General features: G+C 44.0%; 1 protein-coding gene across 1 annotated transcript in view; it reads right to left on the reverse strand.

Annotated features, from left to right (window-relative positions):
- Positions 1-24,159, reverse strand: part of LOC111979222 (disco-interacting protein 2 homolog C-like) — a 309,794-nt gene that overhangs the window by 86,156 nt on the left and 199,479 nt on the right. The window contains 2 exon segments of the mRNA XM_024009605.2: positions 15,084-15,194; positions 20,754-20,845. Coding sequence (XP_023865373.1) covers positions 15,084-15,194; positions 20,754-20,845 — 203 coding nt within the window.

The following is a 24,159-nucleotide window of genomic DNA, read 5'->3' on the forward strand; positions in this document are numbered from 1 at the left end:
TTCATCGTCGACTTGTTGCAAAGAAACACTGCTAAAGGACACCAATAAGAACAGACTTGCTTGGGCCAGAAACACGAGCAATGGACATTTACCGGTAGAATTCGGTCTTTAGAAATTTGATATTCATCGGTTCCAACCGGCATGTCTTGGGTGAGAGCAGAGGTGAACAGATGATCTCCGTATGTGTAGTTCCCACCGTGAAGCATGTAGGCGTGGTTTGATTGGTGTGGGGGTGCTTTGCTGTTGACACTGTCTGTGATTTATTTAGAATTCAAGGCACACTTAACCAACATGGTTACCACAGAGATGCCATCTCATCTGGTGTGCGCTTAGTGGATCTTTGGACAGTCCCACTAAGGACAGGACAATGACCAAAACACCTCCAGGCTGTGTTTCACACAAGAAGGAGAGTGACAGAGTGCTGCATCAGTGACCTGGCCTCCACAATCACCCACCTCAACCCAATTGAGATGGTTTTGGCAGAAGTGAAGGCAAGCAGCGAACAAGTGCTCAGCAAATGTGGGAACTCCTTCAAGATGTTGGAAAAGCATTCCAATTGAAGCTGGTTGAGAGAATGCCAAGAGGGTGGCTCTTTAAAGAATCTCAAATATAAAATTATATTTTGATTTGATTAACACTTTTTTGGTTACTACATGATTTTGTATGTGTTATTTCATAGTTTTGATATATAGCTGTGTCCAATTTTTGCCTGGTACTGTACATCCGACCATGTTTGACCCCACATACAGCTGTGAATCAGCCTTCTCCACAAGTAGGGCAGCTCCTTTACAATCAAATACCGCACCAGGCTCACCAATGAACACCTGCACCAGTGTCTGATTGCTCTCACACCATTTTTGCCAAAGTTCAAAGCATTGGCAGGAGACAAAGGGTAAATACCTGAACTATAGGGGAGAGGTCTGGGTGGGCCATGCTGTCCCGCGGTGGCGGCTCTGGCGCTGGACATGGACCCTTAAACAATGTCCCTCCCCTGTCCTGGTTCCCTGGCTGGACGGCTCTGGCTGGTCCTGCTGACGGCTCTGGCGGATCCCTGGCTGGCTGGCTCTGGCGGATCCTGGCTAGGCTGGCTCTGGCCGGAATCCTGTTCCGGCGGAGCGCCTGGCTTGCTCCTGTCCGGCGGACGGCAACTGGGCTGCTCCTGTCCGGCGGACCGGCAATGCTGCTCCTGTCCGGCGGACGGCACTGGCTGCTCCTGTCTGGCGGACGGCAACTGGCTGCCTTCCCTGTCTGGCGGAACGGCAAACTGGCTGCTCCTGTCTGGCAGACGGCTCTGGCTGCTCAACACAGACGGGCAGCTCTGCACGGCTCGGGACAGACGGGCAGCTCTGACGGCTCGGGACAGACGGACAGCGTGTGGGCCCAGGCAGGCAGCTCAGACACGCTGGGAGGCAGGCAGTTCAGACACGCTGGGCAGGCAGGCAGTTCAGACATGGCGGCTGGGCAGGCAGGCAGTTCAGACAGCGCTGGGCAGGCAGGCAGTTCAGACAGCGCTGGGCCAGGCAAGGACAGTTCAGACAGCGCTGGGCGGCAGACAGTTAGACAGCGCTGGGACAGGTGGGAGCAACTGGAGAAGAGCAGATTGGAGAAGACAGCCTGGGTGCGGGGGGAGCTGCCACCGGAGGCACTGGTACGTGGAGGTGGCAGCCGGAAAAACCGGAACCGGAAGGAGGACACACGCTCTTGAGCACCCGAGCCTGCCCAAACTTACCGAAGGTGAATGGTCCCGTAGCCCCCTCCAGTGCGGCGAGGTGGAATAGCCGCACTTGGGCTATGCGGCGGAACCGGGCCACCAATTTGTAAGGCTGGTGCCATGTACGCCGGCCTCGAGGAGACGCACTGCGGGCCAGATGCTTTGGGCCGGCTTCATGACACCTTGCCGGCTCGATGCCCAACCTAGCCCTACCAAGTGCGCGAGGTGGAATAGCCCGGCATGGCTAAGCCACGCGTACTGGGACACCGTGCGCCTCCACTCATAACGACGTGTCTGACCAGTACGCGCCCTCTCATCCATGTAGACACAGGGGAGTTGGCTCAGGTCTCCTAGCCGCGGGCTTGCCACACTCCGCGTGTGCCTCCCCAAGAAATGTTTGGGCTGACTCTTCCGGGGCTCGCCAACCGCGTGCCGCGCTGCGTCCTCATAACCAGTTCGCTCTCTCTCGGCGGTGCCTCCTTGCCTTGGAGGCGATATTTCCCTGGCTGAGCCCAGGGTCTTTGCCGTCCAGGATCTCTTCCCAATCAGGAGTCTTGGGGTTTTTGGCCCCCTGCTGCTTGTTGCTGCCCTTTTCCACTCTGCTGTGGTCCCGTGTGGTGGGGTGTTCTGTACCGGCAGATTTCCTTCCTCTCGTCTTGAAGAGGAGGTGTAGGGTCGGACCAAGAACGCAGAGTGGAAAAGTGGTCATTACTGTGTAATGGAACCGTAAACTGAACACTTACAGATACAAAAAACACAAACGGGTGACCAAACCAGAAAACAGTCCGTGTGCACCGAAGACCCTGAGCACGAAGATAACAAACTACCCACAACACCACGTGAAACCCCGGCTTGCCCTAAGTATGAGTTCTCATCAGGGACATACGATTGACAAGTGCCGTCTGATTAGAATCATAACCAGGCCGAACGCACAAACCCCACAATAGAAAACCACAGATAGACAACCCACCCAACTCATCACCGCCCTGACCATACTAATAAAAGTACAAAACACGAGAAACAGGTCAGGACGTGACAAGAGCACGGCTAGCTGAGATGAGTCCTGCATTCACTGAAGTGGGATGGTTTTCCCCATCAAATTTCAAATAATTCACTCACTATTTTAAATCGTTGTGGCATTGAGACATGGTTTGTCAGCGACATTGTGTACCCCACCTACTCATAGTATTGACATTTACCTTTATCAAGCTTTGAGTGGGCAGCCTGCTTACCTGCCTGGGTCTGACACACTGTGTCCAGCCGATTCAGGGTAGGTAAGGGTTCAACCCACTGCCGGATGTAAGGGATTTGACGGAATCGCTGGTTAGAGTGTTGAGTGGCGGTAGCCAAAATGGCACTCTATGGTAGTGTATTATTTTGACCAGGGCCCGCTCTCTATCTATCCCTTTCTGGCACCTCCCTGCCTTGGAGTAGGGAATAGGGGTGACATTTGGTGCAACCAGCCTTGGATTCCTCTGTATTTGTCAAAGTATTGAGAAGAATCCGCATAAAAATGTCTCTCTCTCGGTCGGTGCCTAGTAGTGCTGCATGAGCCATACCTAACAACATAGCAGTCCTCTTTCTGATGTATTACACCCAGTCTGCTCTGTTCTGCCTGTATTACTTGCCGAGGTGCTCTCGTTCGCTGGTTAGGTCCCGCCCAGTCTCTCTGTTCTGATGGGTATTGACCGCCGCCGTCTCTCGTGTTCTGATTTATGAACGGCCCAGTCTCTCTGTTCTGATGTGATTCACCCAGTCTCTGTGTTCTGATGTATAACCCCGCAGTGCTCTCTGTTCCTGATGTACTAACCAGTCTCTTTCTGTTGCTGATTGTAGTTACACCAGTCGCTCGGTCTGTTCTGATGTATAACCAGTCTCTCTGTTCTTGCTGGTATTACGCGGCCAGTCTCTCGTGTTGCTGATGTTTACCGGTCCAGTCTCTCTGTTCATGATGTATTACCCAGTCTCTCTGTTCTGATGTATTACCAGTCTCTTCTGGTTCTGATGTCTAAACGCCAGTCTCTCTGTTCTGATGTATTACCCAGTCCTCCTTCTGTTCTGATGTATTAAGCCAGTGCTCTGCTGTTCTGATGTAGTAACCCCCAGTCCTCTCTGTTTCTGATGTATTCCGGCCAGTCCTCTGTTCTGATGTAATTACACCAGTCCCGTCTTCTGTTCGTGATGTATAAACCCCAGTCTGCTCTGTTCTGATGTATACCTCAGTCTCTCTGTTCTGAGTATTACGCGCAGGTCTTCTGTTCTGAGTTTACCCCCAGTCCTCCTCTGTTCTGATGTATTGACCCCCGTCTCTCTGTTCTGATGTATTACAGCCCAGTCTTGGCGTCCTGTTTGCTGATGTATTACCCCGATCGGTGCGTCTGGTTCTGGATGTATAACCCCAGTCTCTCTGTTCGTGATGTATTACCCCCGTCCCTCTCGTGTTCTGATGTTATTACCGGCCAGTCTCGTCGGTTTCTGCTGTAACTTACCCCAGTCCTCTCTGTTCTGATGTATAACCCCAGTCTTTCTGTTCTGGATGTATTACCCAGTCCTCTCTGTCTGATATATTACCGGCCGTCTCCTGTTCTGCTGTATAACCTCCAGTCTCTTCTGTTCTGATGTATTACCCCCAGTCTCCTCTGTTCTGATGTAATTCCCCACGGTCTCTCTGTTCTGATGTATAACCCCAGTCTCTCTGTGGTTCTGTTGTATTACCCCAGTTCTCTGTTCTGGATGTATTACCCCAGTCCCCTCTCTGTTTCTGATGTATAACCCCAGTCCTCTCTGTTTGATGTATTACCTGCCAGTCTCTCTGTTCTGAGTGTATATACCCAGTCTCCTGTTCTGATGTATTACCCCAGTCTCTCTGTTCTGATGTATTACCCAGTCTCTCTGTTCTGATGTATAACCCCAGTCTCCTCTGTTCTGATGTATTACCCCAGTCTCTCTGTTCTGATGTAATAACCCCAGTCTCTCTGTTCTGATGTATTACAGGCCCGTCTCTCTGTTCTGCGTATGTCCCCCAGTCTCCTGTGCTGCTGTATTACCCCAGTCTCTCTGTCTGATGTATAACCCCAGTCTTCTCTGTTCTGATGTAATTACCAGTCTCTCTGTTCTGCATGTATTACACCAAGTCCTACTTGTTCTGAATGTATTACCCCAGTCTTCTGTGCTCCTGTATACCCGCATCTCTCTGTTCCTGATGTATTACACAGTCTCTCTGTTCTGAATGTGATTAACCAGTCCTCTGTGTCTGATGTATTACCCCAGTCTCTTCTGTTCTGATGGTAAGTTAACACCAGTCTCTCTGTTTCTGAAGTATAACCCCAGTCTCTCCTGTTTGATGTATTACCGCCAGTCCTCTCTGTTCTGATGTATTACCTCCAGTCTCTCTGTGCTGCTGGTTATTCCCTCCGTCCTGGCTCTGTTCTGATGTATAACCCCAGTCTCTCTGTTCTGATGTAATTCCAGTGCGCAGCCTCTCTGTTCTGTGTATTACGCGCCAGTCTCTCTGTCTGATGTATTACCCCAGTAATCTTCTGTTCTGATGTATTACCCAGTCCTCTCTGTTCTGATGTATAACCCCAGTCTCTCTGTTCTGAATGTATTACCCCAGTCTCTCTGTTCTGGAATGTATAACCCATGTCTCTCTGTTCTGATGTTATTACCCCCATCTCTCTTGTTCTGATGTATTACCCAGTCTCTCGGTTCTGATGTATTACCTCCAGTCTCTCTGTTCTGCCTGTATACCCCAGTCTCTCTGTTCTGATGTAATAACCCCAGTCTCTCTGTTCTGAATGTCATGACCCAGTCTCTCCTGTTCTGCTGTATAACCAGTCTCATCTGTTGCTGATGTATTACCCCAGTCCTCTGTTCTGATGTATAACCCCAGTCTCTCCTGTTCTTGATGATTACCTCCAGTCTCTCTGTTCTGATGTTACCCTCAGTCTCTCTGTTCTGCTGTATTACCCCAGTCATCTTCTTCTGTCTGATGTATACCCAGTCTGCTCTGTTTGCTGATGTAATAACGCCCAGTCTCTCTGGGGTTCTGATGTATTACCCCAGTCTCTCTGTTCTGATTATTACGCCCAGTCTTCTCCTGTTCTGGGATGTATTGCCGCCAGCTCTCTGTTCTTGATGTAGTTAACCCCAGTCCTTTCTGTTCTGATGTTAACCCAGTCTCTCTGTTCGATGTTATACCCCAGTCTCTCTGTTCTGGATGTATTACCCCAGTCTCCCTATTTCTGATGTATACCCGCAGTCTCTTCTGTTCTGATGTATTACCTCCAGTCTCTTCCTGTTCTGATGTATTACCCCAGTTTTTTTTTTTCCTCCCCCCCCCCTCTGTTTCTGATGTATAACCCAGTCTCTCTGTCCTGATGTATTACCCCAGTCTCTCTGTTCTGATGTATTACCCCAGTCTCCTCTTTCGGCTGTATTACCCCAGTCTCTCTTTCTGCTGTATTACCCCAGTCTCTCTGTTCTGATGTATTACCCCAGTCTCTCTGTTCTGATGTATAACCCCGTCCTCTCCTCTGTTCTGATGTGTTACCCCAGTCTCTCTGTTCTGATGTATTAACCCCAGTCTCTCTGTTCTGATGTATAACCCAGTCTCTCTGTTTCTGATGTATTACCCAGTCTCCTCTGTTCTGATGTATTAACCTCCGCAGTCTCTCTTTCTGATGTATAGACCCCAGTCTCTCTGTTCTGATAATGTATACCCCAGTCTCCTCTGTCTGTATGTATTACCCCAGTCTCTCTGTTCTGATGTATATACCCCAGTCCTCTTCTGTTCTGATGTAATACCAGTTCTCTCTGTCTGATGTATATACCCAGTCCTCTCTGTTTCTGATGTACCCCAGTCCTCTCTGGTCTGATGTAGATCCCCAGTCTCTTCCTCTGTTCTGATGTATACCCCAGTCTCTCGTTCTGATGTATTACCCAGTCTCTCTGTTCTGATGTCATACCCCCAGTCTCCTCTGTTTGATGTTATACCCCAGTCTCCTCTGTTGATATTAATTACCCCCCAGTCTCTCTGTTCTGATGTATAACCCCTAGTCTCTCTGTTCTGATGTCTACCCCAGTGTCATCTGTTTCTGATGTATTACCCCAGTCTCTCTGTTCTGATGTATAACCCCAGTCTCTCTGTTCTGAGTATTACCAGTCTCTCTGTTCTGAATGGTATAACCCCAGTCTCTCTGTGCTGCTGTATTACCCCCAAGTCTCTCTGTCTGATGTATAACCCCAGTCTCGTCTGTTCTATTGTTTTCCCCCATCTCTCTGTTTCTGCTGTTATTACCCCAGTCTCTCTGTTCTGATGTATTACCCAGTCCTCTCTGTTCTGATGTAATTAACCCAGTCTCTCTGTTCTGATTATTACCCCAGTCTCTCTGTGCTGCTGTATTACCCAGTCTCTCATGTGCTGTGTGCACACAATAAAAGTGTTGCCTCCCAGAACAATACATTGGCTTCTTTCACAGTATTTCATCTACAGGACTAATGCACTGGCTCTTAACTCTAGACTCCCCCACTGGCCAGATCCAGTTGGCTCTTACTCTAACTCCCCCACTGGCCCATCCGCCCGTTTGGCCTCTTCTCTAACCCCCCACTGGCCACATTGCGCTGTCCAGTTGGCTCTTATCTAACTCCTCAACTGGGCCACAACCATTGGCTCTTACTCTAAACTCCCCACTGACCACACCCAGTTGGCTCGGTTACTCTAACTCCTTCAACTGGCCACTACCCAGTTGGCTCTTACTCTAACTGCCCTCCACTGACCACAGTTTAAATCCAGTTGGCTCTTACTCCTAAATCCCCACTGCCACCCCAGTTGGCTCTTACTCTAACTCCCCACTGGCCAACCAGTTGGCTCTTACGTCTAACTCCCTCACTGGTCAACCATGTTGGCTCTTAACTCTAACGCCCCAGCTGACCACACCAAGTTGGCTCTTACTCTAACTCGCCCCACTGGCCACTACCAGTTGGCTCTTACTTCTAACTCCCTCACTGGCCACACGCCTGATTCACGCAGTCTCCTCTGAACAATTGATGTTGAGATGTGTCTGTTACTTGAACTCTGTGAAGCATTTATTTGGGCTGCAATTTCTGAGGCTGGTAACTCTAATGAACTTYTCCTCTGCAGCAGAGGTYACWKTGGGTCTTCRTTTCCTGTTACGGTCCMCATGAGAGCCAGRTTCATCATAGTGCTTGATGGTTTTTGCGACTGCAAATGTTCAGTATTGGKTGACCTTCATGTCCTAAAGTAATGATGGACTGTCATTTATCTTTGCTTAATTATGCCATAATATGGACTTTAACCAAATAGGGCTATCTTCTGTATACCACCCCTACCTTGTCACAACACAATTGATTGGCTCAAACACAATAAAAAAGGAAATAAATTCCACAAATTAACTTTTAAAAGCACACCTGTTAATTTAAATGCATTCCAGGTGAAGCTGGTTGAGAGAATGACAAGAGTGTGCAAAGCTGTCATTAAGGCAAAGGTTGGCTACTTTGAAGAATCTCAAAAAAAGTGTCCAAATGTTTGAGTGGTACTGTATATTGCCAGTTTCTGGAGAACKGGGACAGCTGCAGGCACCATCTTTCCKCAMWAAGTGACAGGGTCACAATCACCAGCCTGCGCCTTCAAAGACACATTTTCTTCCAGCTCAATCAACTCCATTTGCAGTGATGCAACATCTACCCATCTGAAGATCTGTTTTGCTTCTTTGTGACCAAGAAGGGGGTTTGGATGTTCTCTTCCAACAGTGAAGTCATTAAAACGAGCCTTGAAGTTATCCATCAGCTTCTGGATGAAATCAACATGGTTGGGAACATKTTTGTCTCCCTGCGTTTGCACCAGAAGATTGGGGAAGTGGACAAGTTCTCCCTGGAGATCATTCTTGAAAAGCTCTAATTTCTTCTGGAAGGCCTGTACTGCTGTTAACATATCACACACCCTACATACAAAATGCRTCGTAGCAGGTGGTGTTGTAGGGATGATGCTGCTTTCAAAAAGTTGATCAGTTTCATAATCGCTGTCATGACTGTCTATCGCTGTCTGTTTTCCCAGGCACACAGGACAGATTYATGGATGATGCAGTGATATGATGTCAGGGCAGGGTGGTCCTCTTTCAAACGTGCAACCAGTCCCCTCCCTCTTCCCATCATGGCTGGAGTGCCATCTGTGGTGATGGAGACCACGGACTTCAGATCTCTCCCCRTTTTTGTCAGCATCCCTTTGATGACCTCATGGATATCCCCACCCCGCMTATGTGCTTCTAGATTTGTTAAGCCCAACAGCTCCTCWCAACATTTCTTCAGTGTTTCGTTATAAAATCTGACAAACACCAGAAGCTGGGCATCAGTGTTATCGGTTGATTCATCCACAGCTAATGAAATGCATGGTGCATTCTGAATGGTCTCATCAAGTTGTGAAGTTAAATCTTCAGCTAATATTTCAGTTCTCCTCATTGCTGTGGAATGTGACAGTGGGATCTGTTTGATCTTTTCCCTGAGCTCATCTTTTTGTTTACCTTTAAGCAAGGTGTCAGCAACTTCTCATATGCATTCTTTTACCAACTCATCGTRTGAACATGTATCCAKAGTGAACACTCCATTGCATGTTGTTGGCCTGTCAGGGAATTGACAAGGACTTTAGTGGACCATTCATATTGGGATTTGAGTTGGTGAATCTTGTTTGTTCTCACCTCCGTGTTCAGGGGATACATCTGATCAAATTTACTATGCCTGGTGTTATAATGGCGCTTAACATTGTCACTTTTCACAAGAGCTACGGACTCAGTGCACATTGGTTTTGTGCTAGTTGCAGGGAGAATGAATAAATACTGTTCTGTCCACTCGTCTTTAAATATACGATTTTCAGAGTTTTTATTTGTATTTTTAACAAGCCATATTAACAAAGACGCTGGTAACTAAGCTCCTATCTGTGACATGTACAGTAAACTGCGCTCAAATTTTTCTGATTCTTTCTGTCTGCTTGTCCCAAGGTTCCGCTGAGGATATTTGGATTAATGTGATTGGGTAAGATGCGGCCTCTTGTATTTGCATAWAACCACGCGATTGGATTAGACYGGGCACTAGTAGAGGTGGGCGTTGCTMCGAGAGAGAGCGATAAAGAGAAGTTGCTGAGTTAAAGAGGCCACTGCGCCCGGTTGATTTTTTAAAGCTGTCTAACAATAATGTACTGACTTTTATAACAAATGCGATGTTGTCCGGTCCGGATAGACCCTTCTCTGGGTCCGGACACGGACCGCCAGTTGAGTTTAGCTGCATTAACTTAAGAATCTGCCCCTTTTCCCCCCAATTTTAGCCTAAAATGACATACCCAAATCTAACTGCTTGTAGCTCAGGCCCTGAAGCAAGGATATGCATATTCTTGGTACCGTTTGAAAGGAAATACATTTTTGGTGGAAATGTGAAAGGAATGTAGGAGAATATAACACCAACCGTTCTTTTGTATTTTTTTGTAAAATCATCTTTAAAATACAAGAGAAAGGCCATAATATATTATTCTAGCCCAGGTGCAATTTAGATTTTGGCGATATTATTCCAAAACTAGATGGCAGCAGTGTATGTGCAAAYTTTTAGACTGATCCAACGAACCATTATATTTATGTTAAAAATGTTCTATCAAGACTGCTCAAATGTGCCTAATTAGTTTATTAATAACTTTTCAAGTTCAAAATTGTGCACTCTCCTCAAACAATAGCGTGGTATTATTTCACTGTAATAGCTACTGTAAATTGGACAGTGCAGTTAGYTTAAAGGTTGTTTCCTTTTTGTTATGCAGCTTATTTTAGAACATTTGATCCCACAGAGGGGCTGATATCCGTCTGATTTGTACAATTCAGAGCCTTTGGTGTACTGTATGGCTCCTATCTCTGTATAGTACTCAGATATCTGATACCTCCACATACTGTAAAAGCAAGACAATTGTGTCAAGTTGGCTGGATGTCCTTTGGCTGATTGGACCATTCTTAATACACACGGGAAACTGTTGAGCATGAACAACCCAGCTGCCTTGCATTTCTTGACACCAACCGGTGCGCCTAGCACCTKCTACCATACTCTGTTGAAAGGCACTTCAATCTTTTGTCTTGCCCYTTCACCCTCTGACTGGCACACATACACAATCCATGTCTCAWTTGGCTCAKGGCTWAAAACTCATTCTTTAACCTGTCTCCTCCCCTTCAGCTACGATGATTGAAGTGGATTTAACAAGAGACATCAATAAGGGATCATAGCATTCACCTGGTCAGTCTATGTCATGGAAAGAGCAGGTGTTCTTAATGTTTTGTACACAGTGTATAAAGTGCCTGTAAATTGCTGAAATGCATTGCTTGCTATATTTTCCCATTATTACTGCAGCATAACATAATACAATGTTATGAGAACATTTTACATTTAAATTTTTGTCATTTAGCAGACACTCTTATCCAGAGCAACTTACAGGAGCAATTAGGGTTAAGTGCCTTGCTAAAGGGCACGTCGACAGATTTCTTACCTAGTTGGCTCAGAGATTTGAACCAGCGACCTTTCAGTTACTGACGCAGCGCTCTTAACCACTAGGATACCTGCCGCCCGTAACACTAATAACCACTAGTATCTGAGTATGATACCAGTGATGTTCTCCCACAGAGAGTGGAACTACAAAGTCTTGTTTAATAATCCTATTGGATCCAGCTGCTGTGGAGACATCATGGCCGTCTGGTTTCTTTATGGCCCCCTCCAGAAATATTACACTATGATAACTGTAGGTAAAGTAAGCCTTGTCCAAGCCAGAACAGCCCATAGGGCAGGAGCCTCTCTCTCCTGTTTCTGTAGCTTGAGGAAGCTTTGATGTAAAAGTACACCCCTGGAAGAGGACACTTGCCCACAACTGTGTTAATAATAAGCCAAGTTACTCCCCCTCAGCACAGAGCTGTCACGTTCGTTGTATGAATCGGACCAAGGCGCAGCGTTGTATGCGTACATTCTAGAGGTCGACCGATTAATTAGAAGTTTTCATAACAATCGGAAATCGGTCATTTTGGACGCTGATTTTTCTTTTTTTTCTTCTTTTTTTAAATGTAACTTTTTTTTAACACCTTTATTTAACTAGGCAAGTCAGTTAAGAACACATTCTTATTTTCAATGACGGCCTAGGAACGGTGGGTTAACTGCCTTGTTCAGGGGCAGAACGACAGATGTTTACCTTGTCAGCTCAGGGATTCAATCTTGCAACCTTACGGTTAACTAGTCCAACGCTCTAACCACCTGATTACATTGCACTCCACGAGGAGCCTGCTTGTTACGCGAATGTAGTAAGAAGCCAAGATAAGTTGCTAGCTAGCATTAAACTTATCTTATAAAAAACAATCAATCAATCATAATCACTAGTTATAACTACACATGGTTGATGATATTACTAGTTTATCTAGCGTCTCCTGCGTTTGCATATAATCGATGCAGGGTGCGCATTCGCGAAAAAGTGTTGTTGCTCTGTCGTTGCTCCAACGTGTACCTAACCATAAACATCAATGCTTTCTTAAAATCAAGTACACAGAAGTATACAGTTTTAAACCTGCATATTTAGCTAAAAGAAATCGAGGTTAGCGCAAGCATATAAAGCCAGGTGAAATTGTGTGTCACTATCTCTCCTGCGTTCATTGACACGCAGCAGTCAGGGTATATGGCAACCACAGTTTGGGCCCCCTGGCTCATTGCCGACGACTAATTGTCAAGAATTACGAATTATGACATAACATTGAAGGTTGTGGATACAATTGTCAACAGCATATTTAGACGTGATGGATGTCCACCTCGTTGATACAACAATACAGGAAATGTTCCGTGATTCTCTCATGAAAGAATAAACGTTTGTTTTTTGATGTGATAGTGCTCGGAATTTCAACGCTATTAATGATCCCCTAAAGCTCGTATTTCTGTGTGTTATTATGTACTATAGTATAGGCTATGATTTGAGTAGAGCAGTCTGACTGAGCGATGGTGTGGCAACCAGCAGGCTCGTAAGCATGCATTCAAACAGCACTGTTCGTGCCGTTTTTGCCAGGCAGCTCTGCTGATTAGAATTCAAGCTCTCATTCAGACTCCCGAGATTATAGGCTGGTGTTACCGATGTTGAAAATGCGCTAGGCTATGTTAGTCGGGTTATGTGCGCTAGCTAATAGCGTTTCAAACGCTCACTCGCTCTGAGACTTGGAGTTGAGTTTTCCCCTGCTCTGCATTGGGGGTACGCGTGCTTCGAAGGGTGGCTGTTGCGTCGATGTGGTATCCTGGTTTCGAGCCCAGCGGTAGCGCGCGAGCGAGAGGGAGGAATGCATGACTGTTACACTGGCAATTACTAAAGTGCCTATTAAGAACAATCCAATAGTCAAAGGTATATGAAATACAATATCATACTTTATAGAGAGAGAATAGTTCCTATAATTCCAAAGTATAATAATGAACACACTAAAACGTTCTTACCTGGAAGTCATTGAAGACTCATGTTAAAGAAGGAACCACCAGCTTTCATTGTTCTCATGTTCTGGAGCGAGCAAGGGAACTTAAACATTAGCTTTCTTAATGGCAATATTGCCACTTTTACTTTCTTCATACGTTCTCAGCATTATTTGACCAAAAAACCACAGTATTTGAACCATGCTTTCATTATTTATTTTGAGGCTAAATTGATTTATTATGTTATCTATATTAAGTTAAAATAGGCTGTTTTCATTCAGTAATTGTATGTAATACTGATCATTTGTAACAAAAAAATAAGATAACGAACTATATATTTTTTAATCGGCCTAATAAGCTGATTAAATCCCGCAGGAAGGGCAAAATATCGGCTTTTTGGTCCTCACAATAATCAAAAAGTATGGCGGCGTTAGACAATCATTACATCGTCGACCTCTAGTACATTCTTTATTATAATAAGAATGAACAAACTAACCAAAATAACAAAACGACACGTGAAGCTATACAAATGAGTGCTGACAGGCAACTACACATAGACAAGAACCCACGAACACCAAAGGGAAAATGGCTACCTAAATACAGTATGATCCCCAATCAGAGACAACGATAAACATCTGCCTCTGATTGGGAACCATATCAGGCCACCATAGACATACAAATCACCTAGACCTACAAACACCCATGACATACAAAAAAAACCTAGACAATACAAAAACTAACGTACCCACCCTAGTCACACCCTGACCTAACCAAAATATAAAGAAACAGAGATATCTCAGGTCAGGGCGTGACAAGAGCGGGGACATATCTTTAGTCCTCCTCTATGAATACAAATCTGTATGTGTCCCAAATAGCACCATATTCCTGTGGGACCTGGTCAAAAGTAGTGCACTACATAGGGAATAGGGTGACTATTTGGAAAACAGCCTCGTCCAGAGAGAACCAAATGCTCCCAAATCACTTCCCCCTGTTGATCACCCTCCAGTTACCAGGATGACTTCAGCTCCAGCCTCACTGCCTGAGTCTGCCTCTGTCTGACTGGCCCTGTTGGAGAGAGTGGCTACATCCCAAATGGCACCCTATTCCCTATATAGGACAGAACCTGTGCTCTGTTTGCCCCWGTAGCATAGGACACATCAATGCGCTACTGACTGCTATCTCTCTGGATGTTCTCCACCTCCRCCAGACCTCCTCTACCCCAGACCTCCTCCCTATGGCCAGGATTACATGCTTTGATCCTCTGACTGAACCACAGAGCCAGAACTGGTCAGGGCAGGCAGGCAGACTGAGTCACATTAGGACGTGAGCTGCATCATAACAGAAGAACACACCACCAACTTCCAGGAGCCTCCATTCTTTASTATTTTCACTATTTTTATTTAACCTTTATTTACATCGATTTATTCTCATTGAGATCAAATCTCTTTTACAAGACAGACCTGTTCACTAGTCAAAAACTCCCCCTAGTCTTCTGGTTCTACACACTGCGTGGCCAACAGCTATTCTCCACTCTGACCTCCAACTTCACCAACTTCACTAGAGAAGGGAGCAGACTGATCTCCTGACTGCAAAGGGCCCAGATTTACATGGCTACGGTATCTCTGCTCTTTCTCTGTGTGACGACATGACTGTTGGACAGCCTACTGTAATTCTGAACACTGATATGAAGAGAATGAGTCCTATCACCGCCGACCTGGGCTCTGGTCAAAAGTAGTGCACTACATAGGGGATAGGGTACCATTTGGGACACACTTTATGTACTAAAAGGGGAACTCCACCTGTCCTTCCTGTCATGCGGCTGGCCTCAATGACCGAGGAGGACACACACATACACAAGTGTGTGTGTGGTGTGTGCGCGCTTGCGTGCACGTGTGTGCGGCCATACCTTTCTCGTAAGTGGCACTTCAATTGGCACAGGGACAAGTTCGGCCAGTAGGCATCCGTAAAAGGCAACCATGAAGGCAGCCGGGTCGTTGTTGGGAAAGACCAGAGCTACCTGTGGACAGATAAATCACATCAAGGTTAGACAGAAGTGGTCATTATATAACAGTAATGGGAAATCACCCACTAACCCACCCATATACAATTGGTTAGGTTACCAATAGATATCCTCTATATGCATTCTGACTTTAAAGGTGGTAGGTTTATGGAAAAAGTGGAAAAAGCTCAAACATGGTTTGCTTTCTGACTTGAAAGAAAGGAGATTTTAGTAAAGTGGAAACACTGTAAATTTGTTCATATCGGTTAAGAAGCAGCAGAAAATCWGTATGTCTGAAATCTCATCAATCATTGTAAACTGAGGCGTTTTAGGTCAGTGTTGTGATGACAAGGTCCCAAATGCAGCCCAAACTCCAAAATCTCATAAAATATGACAACATGCTAAGATATGAAAGCATGCTGTTAACATTATCCCATGAGCCCAATGAAGTCAGCCTGTTGAGGGAGTTTCTTTTCACCCACTGACAGATGATTGGTGATGTCTAAACCTGGTTCAAAAAGAGGGCCTTTTCTCCTCAACACTGGAGTCAGAAAATGAGTTTGMTTGCTTCCCAAATGGCACCATATTCCCTATAAAYTGCACTATTTTTGAACAGAGCCCTATAGGCCTTGGTCAGAAGTAGTACACTGTAAATAGAATAGGGTGCCATTTGGGARGCATTCTTTGTCTACAAAGGGGCCGATTGAGCGTCAGCAGCAAGGCAGGCAGCCTTATCAGAACGGTGGGATGCAGACCTCTCACTGAGCATCTGGCCTCTCTCTCTCACTATCTCAATTCAATTCAAAGGSCTTTATTGGCATGGGAAACACATGTTTACATTGCCAAAGCAAGTGAAATAGATAAACAAAAGTGAAATAGATTTTGTTTTTTAACAGTAAACATATCTCTCTCTCTCACACACACACATACACACACACCTGATGTTATCTCCTCTAGACACTTTCATCTGCCTAATGCAGCTCTCTCAGCTCCAGCAGGCCCCAACAGAGAGGAGCAGATCACACAAAATTACAATGCTTCTCAACACAAAAAAGGACAACTTCCTAGATGCTAAATCTCATGTGTGCTTAGTGCTTCGACTTGATCAATGGTGGAGTCCTTGTTATCTGGTGTTACTGCATGTTGGATCAGATGTGTACCAGGCTGCATGTCTGGCCTGGTGGTAGGACTGATAACAGTGTGTGTGTGCGCTCGATAACAGTAAATGTAGTCCTAAGTGCTGTTAATGGTTCCCATGTTGGACAGAGAACCATACTGTAGCCCTGACTGAACAGCATCTGGGGGTGGAAGAGTGCACCTCCCTGGATGGAACACAGTACCACATTACTGCATGMCCTTACATACAGTRTCAAATGGCACKCTATTCCCTATATAGTGCACTACTTTTGACCTGAGCCCTATGGCTTTATGTGCAATATAGGGAATAGGGTGCCATTTGAGACAGTCATTGACCAGGCCCGGTCGWGTTCAAAAGGATAAGGTTACTATAGCTAGCTACAGCAGGTAACCGTACCTGTATTTAAGAGCGTTGTCACGTGAGGAACAGTTAGTTGTTAAACAACTCCATGCTTTCCTTGAATTCCCTTTTCCATACAGACTGTGTCAATACAAACACCTGTCATTTCTGGGTGCTGTAAAATCTTTATTCAGAGCGTTCAATGTCACCCTGAAAAAAGCTTTTTCCTCTATTTCCGTGCTGTTACCGTGTGAGCCGTGACACATCCCATTCTGATAAACATCCACGCAGCTCTGGAGGGACTTATTATAGGCTTCAATAAACTCTTTATGGAACGTCTAGTCAATGCTACTTTGTAATTTACAGGGAGGGGGTGGGAGAAGAAACATTCTGTACAGTAATTAACCACTCCTCTAGTTAACAAGGAAACACTGGCATGACGCCAGCTTGGTTGCGTCCCAAATAGCATTCTATTGCCTTTATAGTGGACTACTTTTGACCAGGGCCCATATGTCCTACCAAGCAAGCAGAGGGGAATAACCCTACCTAGATGAAAGGAACAAAGCAACATCCTCATAATAGGATGGATGACGAGGAGACTTGGCGAACACAGATTGGAACAATATGGAAAGTTTATAGTTCTTCATTACAATCAACTACTCGTAATTCAAAGCTGGCGACATGTTGTGTTAATGTATACCGTGAGTTGTAAATCATGGCAGTAGTAAAGATGGCAGTGGTAAAGATGGCAGTGGTAAAGATGGCAGTGGTAAAGATGGCAGCGGTCAAGATGGCAGTAGTAAAGATAACAGTGGTAAAGACAAGTAGTAAAGATGGCAGTAGTAAAGATGGCAGTGGTAAAGACAACAGTAGTAAGAAATGGCAATGGTAAAGCAACAGTAGTAAAGATGGCAGTAGTAAAGATGGCAAAGTAGTAAAGATGGCAGTAGAGTTAAAGGATAACAGTAGTAAAGATGGCAGTGGTAAAGATGGCAGTGGTAAAGACAACAGTAGTAAAGATAATAGTGGTAAAGATAACAGTAGTAAAGACACAAGTGGTAAAGATAACAGTGGTAAAGATGGCAATGGTAAAGACAACAGTAGTAAAGATGGCAGTAGTAAAGATGGCAGTGGTAAAGACAACAGTAGTAAAGATGGCAATGGTAAAGCCAACAGTAGTAAAGATGGCAGTAGTAAAGATAACAGTAGTAAAGATGGCAGTAGTAAAGATAACAGTGGTAAAGATAACAGTGGTAAAGATGGCAGTAGTAAAGACAACAGTAGTAAAGACAGCAGTAGTAAAGACAGCAGTGGTAAAGACAGCAGTAGTAAAGATGAACAGTAGCAAAGATAACAGTAGTAAAGATAACAGTGGTAAAAATGGCAATGGTAAAGATGGCAGTAGTAAGATGGCAGTGTAAAGATGGCAGTAGTAAAGATAACAGTGATAAAGATGGCAGTGATAAAGATAACAGTAGTAAAGATGGCAGTAGTAAAGATAACAGTGGTAAAGATGGCAGTGGTAAAGATGGCAGTAGTAAAGACAACAGTAGTAAAGACAGCAGTAGTAAAGACAGCAGTGGTAAAGACAGCAGTAGTAAAGATAACAGTAGCAAAGTAACAGTAGTAAAGATAACAGTGGTAAAAATGGCAATGGTAAAGATGGCAGTAGTAAAGATGGCAGTAGTAAAGATGCAGTAGTAAAGATAACAGTGATAAAGATGGCAGTGATAAAGATGGCAGTGATAAAGATAACAGTAGTAAAGATGGCAGTAGTAAAGATGAGTAGTAAAGACAACAGTAGTAAAGTAACAGTAGTAAAGATAACAGTAGTAAAAGATGGCAGTAGTAAAGATGGCAGTAGTAAAGATAACAGTAGTAAAGATGGCAGTAGTAAAGATGGCAGTAGTAAAGACAACAGTAGTAAAGATAACAGTAGTAAAGATGGCAGTAGTAAAGATGGCAGTAGTAAACATAACAGTAGTAAAGACAGCAGTGGTAAGACAGCAGTATAAAGATGGCAGTAGTAAGATAACAGTAGCAAAGAAACAGTAGTAAAGATAACAGTAGTAAAGACAACAGTAGTAAAGACAGCAGTGTAAAGACAGCAGTAGTAAAGATGGCAGTAGTAAAGATGGCAGTAGTAAAGATAACAGTAGTAAAGATGGCAGCGGTAAGATGGCAGTAGTAAAGATAAGTGGTAAAGACAACAGTAGTAAAGATGGCAGTAGTAAAGATAAAGTGGTAAAGAACAGTAGTACAGATGCAGTAGTAAAGATGGCAGTGGTAAAGACAACAGTAGTAAAGATGGCAATGGTAAAGCCAACAGTAGTAAAGATGGCAGTAGTAAAGATGGCAGTAGTAAAGATGGCAGTAGTAAAGATAACAGTAGTAAAGATAACAGTGGTAAAGATGGCAGTGGTAAAGACAACAGTAGTAAAGATAATAGTGGTAAGATAACAGTAGAAGTAAAGACAACAGTGTTAAAGATAACAGTGGTAAAGATGGCAATGGTAAAGACAACAGTAGTAAAGATGGAAGTAGTAAAGATGGCAGTGGTAAAGACAACAGTAGTAAAGATGGCAATGGTAAAGCCAACAGTAGTAAAGATGGCAGTAGTAAAGATAACAGTAGTAAAGATGCAGTCAAAGATAACAGTAGTAAAGATAAAGTAGTAAAGATGGCAGTGGTAAAGATGGCAGTAGTAAAGACAACAGTAGTAAAGACAGCAGTAGTAAAGACAGCAGTGGTAAAGACAGCAGTAGTAAAGATGGCAGTAGTAAAGATAACAGTAGCAAAGATAACAGTAGTAAAGATAACAGTGGTAAAAATGGCAATGGTAAAGATGGCAGTAGTAAAGATGGCAGTAGTAAAGATAACGTGATAAAGATGGCAGTGAATAAAGATGGCAGTGATAAAGATAACAGTGGTAAAGATGGCAATGTAAAGCAACAGTAGTAAAGATGGCAGTAGTAAAGATAACAGTAGTAAAGATGGCAGTAGTAAAGATGGCAGTAGTAAAGACAACAGTAGTAAAGATAAAACAGTAGTAAAGATGGCAGTAGTAAAGATGGCAGTAGTAAACATAACGTAGTAAAGACAGCAGTGGTAAAGACAGCAGTAGTAAAGATGCAAGTAGTAAAGATAACAGTAGCAAAGATAACAGTAGTAAAGATAACAGTAGTAAAGACAACAGTAGTAAAGACACGCAGTGTAAAGACAGCAGTAGTAAAAAGATGGCAGTAGTAAAGATGGCAGTAGTAAATTATAACAGTGATAAAGATGGCAGTGATAAAGAATAACAAGTGGTAAAAGATGGCAGTAGTAAAAGATAAAGATAGTAAAGATAAAGTAGTAAAGATGGCAGTAGTAAAGATAACAGTAGTAAAGATGGCAGTAGTAAAGATAACAGTAGTAAAGATTGCAGTAGTAAAGATGGCAGTAGTAAAGATGGCAGTAGTAAAGATACCAGTGATAAAGATGGCAGTGATAAAGATGGCAGTGATAAAGATGGCAGTGATAAAGATAACAGTGATAAAGATGGCAGTGGTAAAGACAACAGTAGTAAAGATGGCAGTAGTAAAGATGGCAGTCGTAAAGATTGTAAAGATCTAAAGGGAGAGTGTACAGTAACTCTCAGATACAGTCATGATAGATAACATAACAGTGGCCAGAGAAGTACCTAATCCTAGGCCATGTCCTGAGCCTGAACACAGAACATTAAGCCTGATGGCTGGTGCTCATCTTGGATCCTGGGGTGGACATGATGCTGCTTGCTGCTGGGTAAGATTCACTCTGCACGTAGACAGACGCTGGAGCTCAAGCACAGGCCTCCCTTCCTCCAACTCTCCGTCATTCCTTCACCCCCTCAACCATTCCCTCTCTCCCCTCGATTCCACCCTCCCTCGCGCCTCCCTTAATCCATCCATCCCTCCCTTCATCACTCCCACCCTCCTTCACCCATTTTCTCCCTATCCTTCCTTCACTACATCCCTCTATCCATCTCCCCCCTTCCCTCCCCACCCCCTTCACCTCTCCCCAACTCCATCCATTCCTTCCTCTCTCCCTCTGTTATTGATTACCTCCCTCCCCGTACTCACCCGGTCTCCAGGTCTAACCATAGGTTCCTGCTTGCTCCCCAGCTTGTGGAGGATGTTATAGGCCACCTTCATACTCCGCACCCAAAGTTTTCCTACAGGGTTAAATCAAAATAAACACTGGTCATCGATCTGATTCAGAGGCTATGGACCCAGGGCAAAGATGGCAGCATCACTGTTATAGACCCACTCCAAACAACCTGAGGAGGAAGAGGAAAGAGAGGGAGCACATCAAAGAGCAGCATGGGYAAAAAAACWATGTAGGTTGCTTGAATAGATAATGATCGAAAAGCACAAAAAAGACAATGACGTTTTTCTTATTCAATCTTCAGTACATTGTGGGGATGTCTGGTTGTATTGGTTGGTAATAATAATCAAGTTCCAGGTAACTAGAACCTCCCTTTTTGGATGGTGAACTAAACGTTATTTTGAGCCAAGTACTTTTCTCGGAACCGACTAAAGCTTGAAGAAAAACGTTTGTACTCATATCAGTGAGAAAGGAAACGACTTGCCAGCGTTGTATTCATTAGAGCACAACATAACAAAATGTTTTGAAATGTTATGCAATGGAAATCAAAAATMAGCATTTCTTATTGGACAAGTTCAGGTAGTTTCTCCAAGTTTCTTCCATTTGGTGCCTAATGAATACGACACAGCTCTGATCTGCCTGGTTACGGTAACAGTTCTCCAGATGCTGAGAGGAAGAGAGAGCTGAGGTTGTTCCTTTGAGGACTGAGGTAGCGTGGWGACAGTGTGTCTGGTCCTGTTTGCATCTCAAATGGCACCCTATTCCCTTTATAGTGCACTACTATAAAGGGGCCCTATCAAAAGCTGGTCAAAAGCAGTGCACTATATAGGATATAGGGTGCCATWTGAAAGAGACAGACTTTCCTTTGAGTGCTGACTAACTGACTCAGTGGTGACATGGGGACTCCGTGACATCAGACCTGGCACCCTGAGAAGTGAAGAGTCATTCTTTGGCTGTGTCGTACCTACACTGTGTTTACACCACACCCAACTCCTGGTTTGCCTAAACATGGTCAGGTTTGTGTGTGTGTGTGCGTGTGCACACGCATGCAACTTCTCTTTCTGTCAGTTTGGCGTTTCTTTCTTTCAGAGATCTCTAGGTGATCTCAGCTCTGCAAGCTCAGTGGATCTCTACTGATTCAATCTACTGTATGGATAGACATTTCAGCCTACAGTCCTGTGAAGGTGTACAAAAATAACGTTTCAGCTAGCTTTCCCTCTGGAATAAAAAAAAACAGTACACTATTATTTTGATCTGGATTATTATATAAACTACTTAGCTTGGGAGCTTGAGTTAAACTAATGAGAGCATACAGCATGACTTAGGCATTATCACCATTATCTTTATTAATGGACCATAGACAGTGAATAATGGAGAATATTACCTTCCTAGATACGGAGCGCTATGTTTCCATGATCACGCAATGAAGCACCCCAGTCAACAGTCATTTTATATTTAAATTACATAGGCCCAAATGGCACCATATCCCCCTACTTAGCACACTACTTAGGACACTACTTTTGACCAGGGCTCTGGTCAAAGTAGTGCACTATATAAGGAATAGGGTGCCATTTGGGATACAGACCTGGAGGGAAATGTTGTTCTATCATGGGGCTGTGATCTCTAGTCGGCCCATCGTTAAATGAAATGATCCTAATCTAATCATTTATCTAAGGATGGCTTAAATGGATACCACTCTTTCTACAATACATAGTGCTCATTTGTAAAGYATGGGATAGATATTGACTACAGTCCCACTGTTTAACTGCAGTGCAGTGTGTGCATTTAACTAGCCAATTTCTGGATGATAAATTKATGTAATTAAAAATATGAKATTTTTGGACCCAGCGACACTGATTAGGAGGAATGAATCTTATCTGTARTACGATAAAGCTATCATGTAGGAGTTGAGGAATGAATCCTATTTGTATTACGATAAAGCTATCATGTAGGAGTTGAGGAATGAATCCTATCTGTATTACGATAAAGCTATCATGTAGGAGTTGAGGAATGAATCCTATCTGTATTGCTATAAAGCTTTCATGTAGGAGTTGACGCTGTAAGCAAAATGACCTTGTCCTCGTCATGAAGCCTCACAGAGAAACCAGAGAAATTAACAAGAGAGTAGAGAGAATGAGGCACAGCAAGGAGAGCGAGAGAGAAATAGTAGAGAGAGTAGAGATAGTAGAGAGAGTAAAGATAGTAGAGATAGTAGAGATTAGAGCAATTGTAGCGACAGAGAGATACGAGAGCTAGAGAGTGGAGAGAGTAGACACAGTAGATAGAGAGAGTAAAGATAGTAGAGAGAGTAGAGGCGTGTAAACAGAGAAGAGAGCAGATAGAGAGTAAAGATAGTAGAGATAGTAGAGATAGAACCATGTAGACAGAGAGAGAAGAGAGTAGAGAGTGGAGAGAGTAGACATAGTAGAGAGAGAGTAAAGATAGTATGAGAGAGTAGAGCGTGTAAACAGAGAGAGCAGATAGAGAGTAAAGATAGTAGAGATAGTAGAGAGTAGAGCATGTAGACAGAGAGAGAAGAGAGTAGAGAGTGAGAGAGAGTAGACATAGTAGAGAGAGAGTAAAAGATAGTAGAGAGAGAGTAGAGCGTGTAAACAGAGAGAGCAGATAGAGAGTAAAATAGTAGAGATAGTAGAGAGTAGAGCATGTAGACAGAGAGAGAAGAGAGTAGAGAGTGGAGAGAGTAGACATAGTAGAGAGGAGATGTAAAGATAGTAAGAGAGAGTAAGTAGATAGTAGAGAGAGTAAAAATAGTATAGATTAGTAGAAATTAGAGCATGCTAGATCAGAGAGAAAGAAGAGTAGAGAGTGGAGAGAGTAGACATTAGCTGAGAGAGAGAGTAAAGATAGTAGAAAGAGTAGAGCGTGTAACAAGAGAGAGCAGATAGAGAGTAAAGATAGTAGAGATAGTAGAGAGTAGAGCATGTAGACAGAGAGAGTAGAGAGTAGAGTGAGTGAGAGAGAGACATAGTAGAGATGAGATAAAGATAGTAGAGAGAGTAGAGCGTGTAAACAGAGAGAGAGCAAGATAGAGAGTAAAGATAGTAGAGATAGTAGAGAGTAGAGCATGTAGACAGAGAGAGAAGAGAGTAGAGAGTGGAGAGAGTAGACATAGTAGAGAGAGAGTAAAGATAGTAAGAGAGTAGAGCGTGTTAAACAGAGAGAGAGCAGATAGAGAGTAAAGATAGTAGAGATATGAAGTAGAGAGATAGAGCATGTAAGACAGAAGAGAGAAGAGAGTAAAGAGTGGAGAGAGAGAACATAGAGAGAGAGAGGAAAGAGATAGATAGAGAGAGAGTAGGAGCGTGTAAACAGAGAGAAGAGCAGATAGAGAGTAAAGATAGTAAGAGATAGAAGAGGAGC

This window comes from Salvelinus sp. IW2-2015, linkage group LG19 (genome assembly GCF_002910315.2).
Source record: "Salvelinus sp. IW2-2015 linkage group LG19, ASM291031v2, whole genome shotgun sequence".
NCBI classification, from domain to species: Eukaryota; Metazoa; Chordata; class Actinopteri; order Salmoniformes; family Salmonidae; genus Salvelinus; species Salvelinus sp. IW2-2015.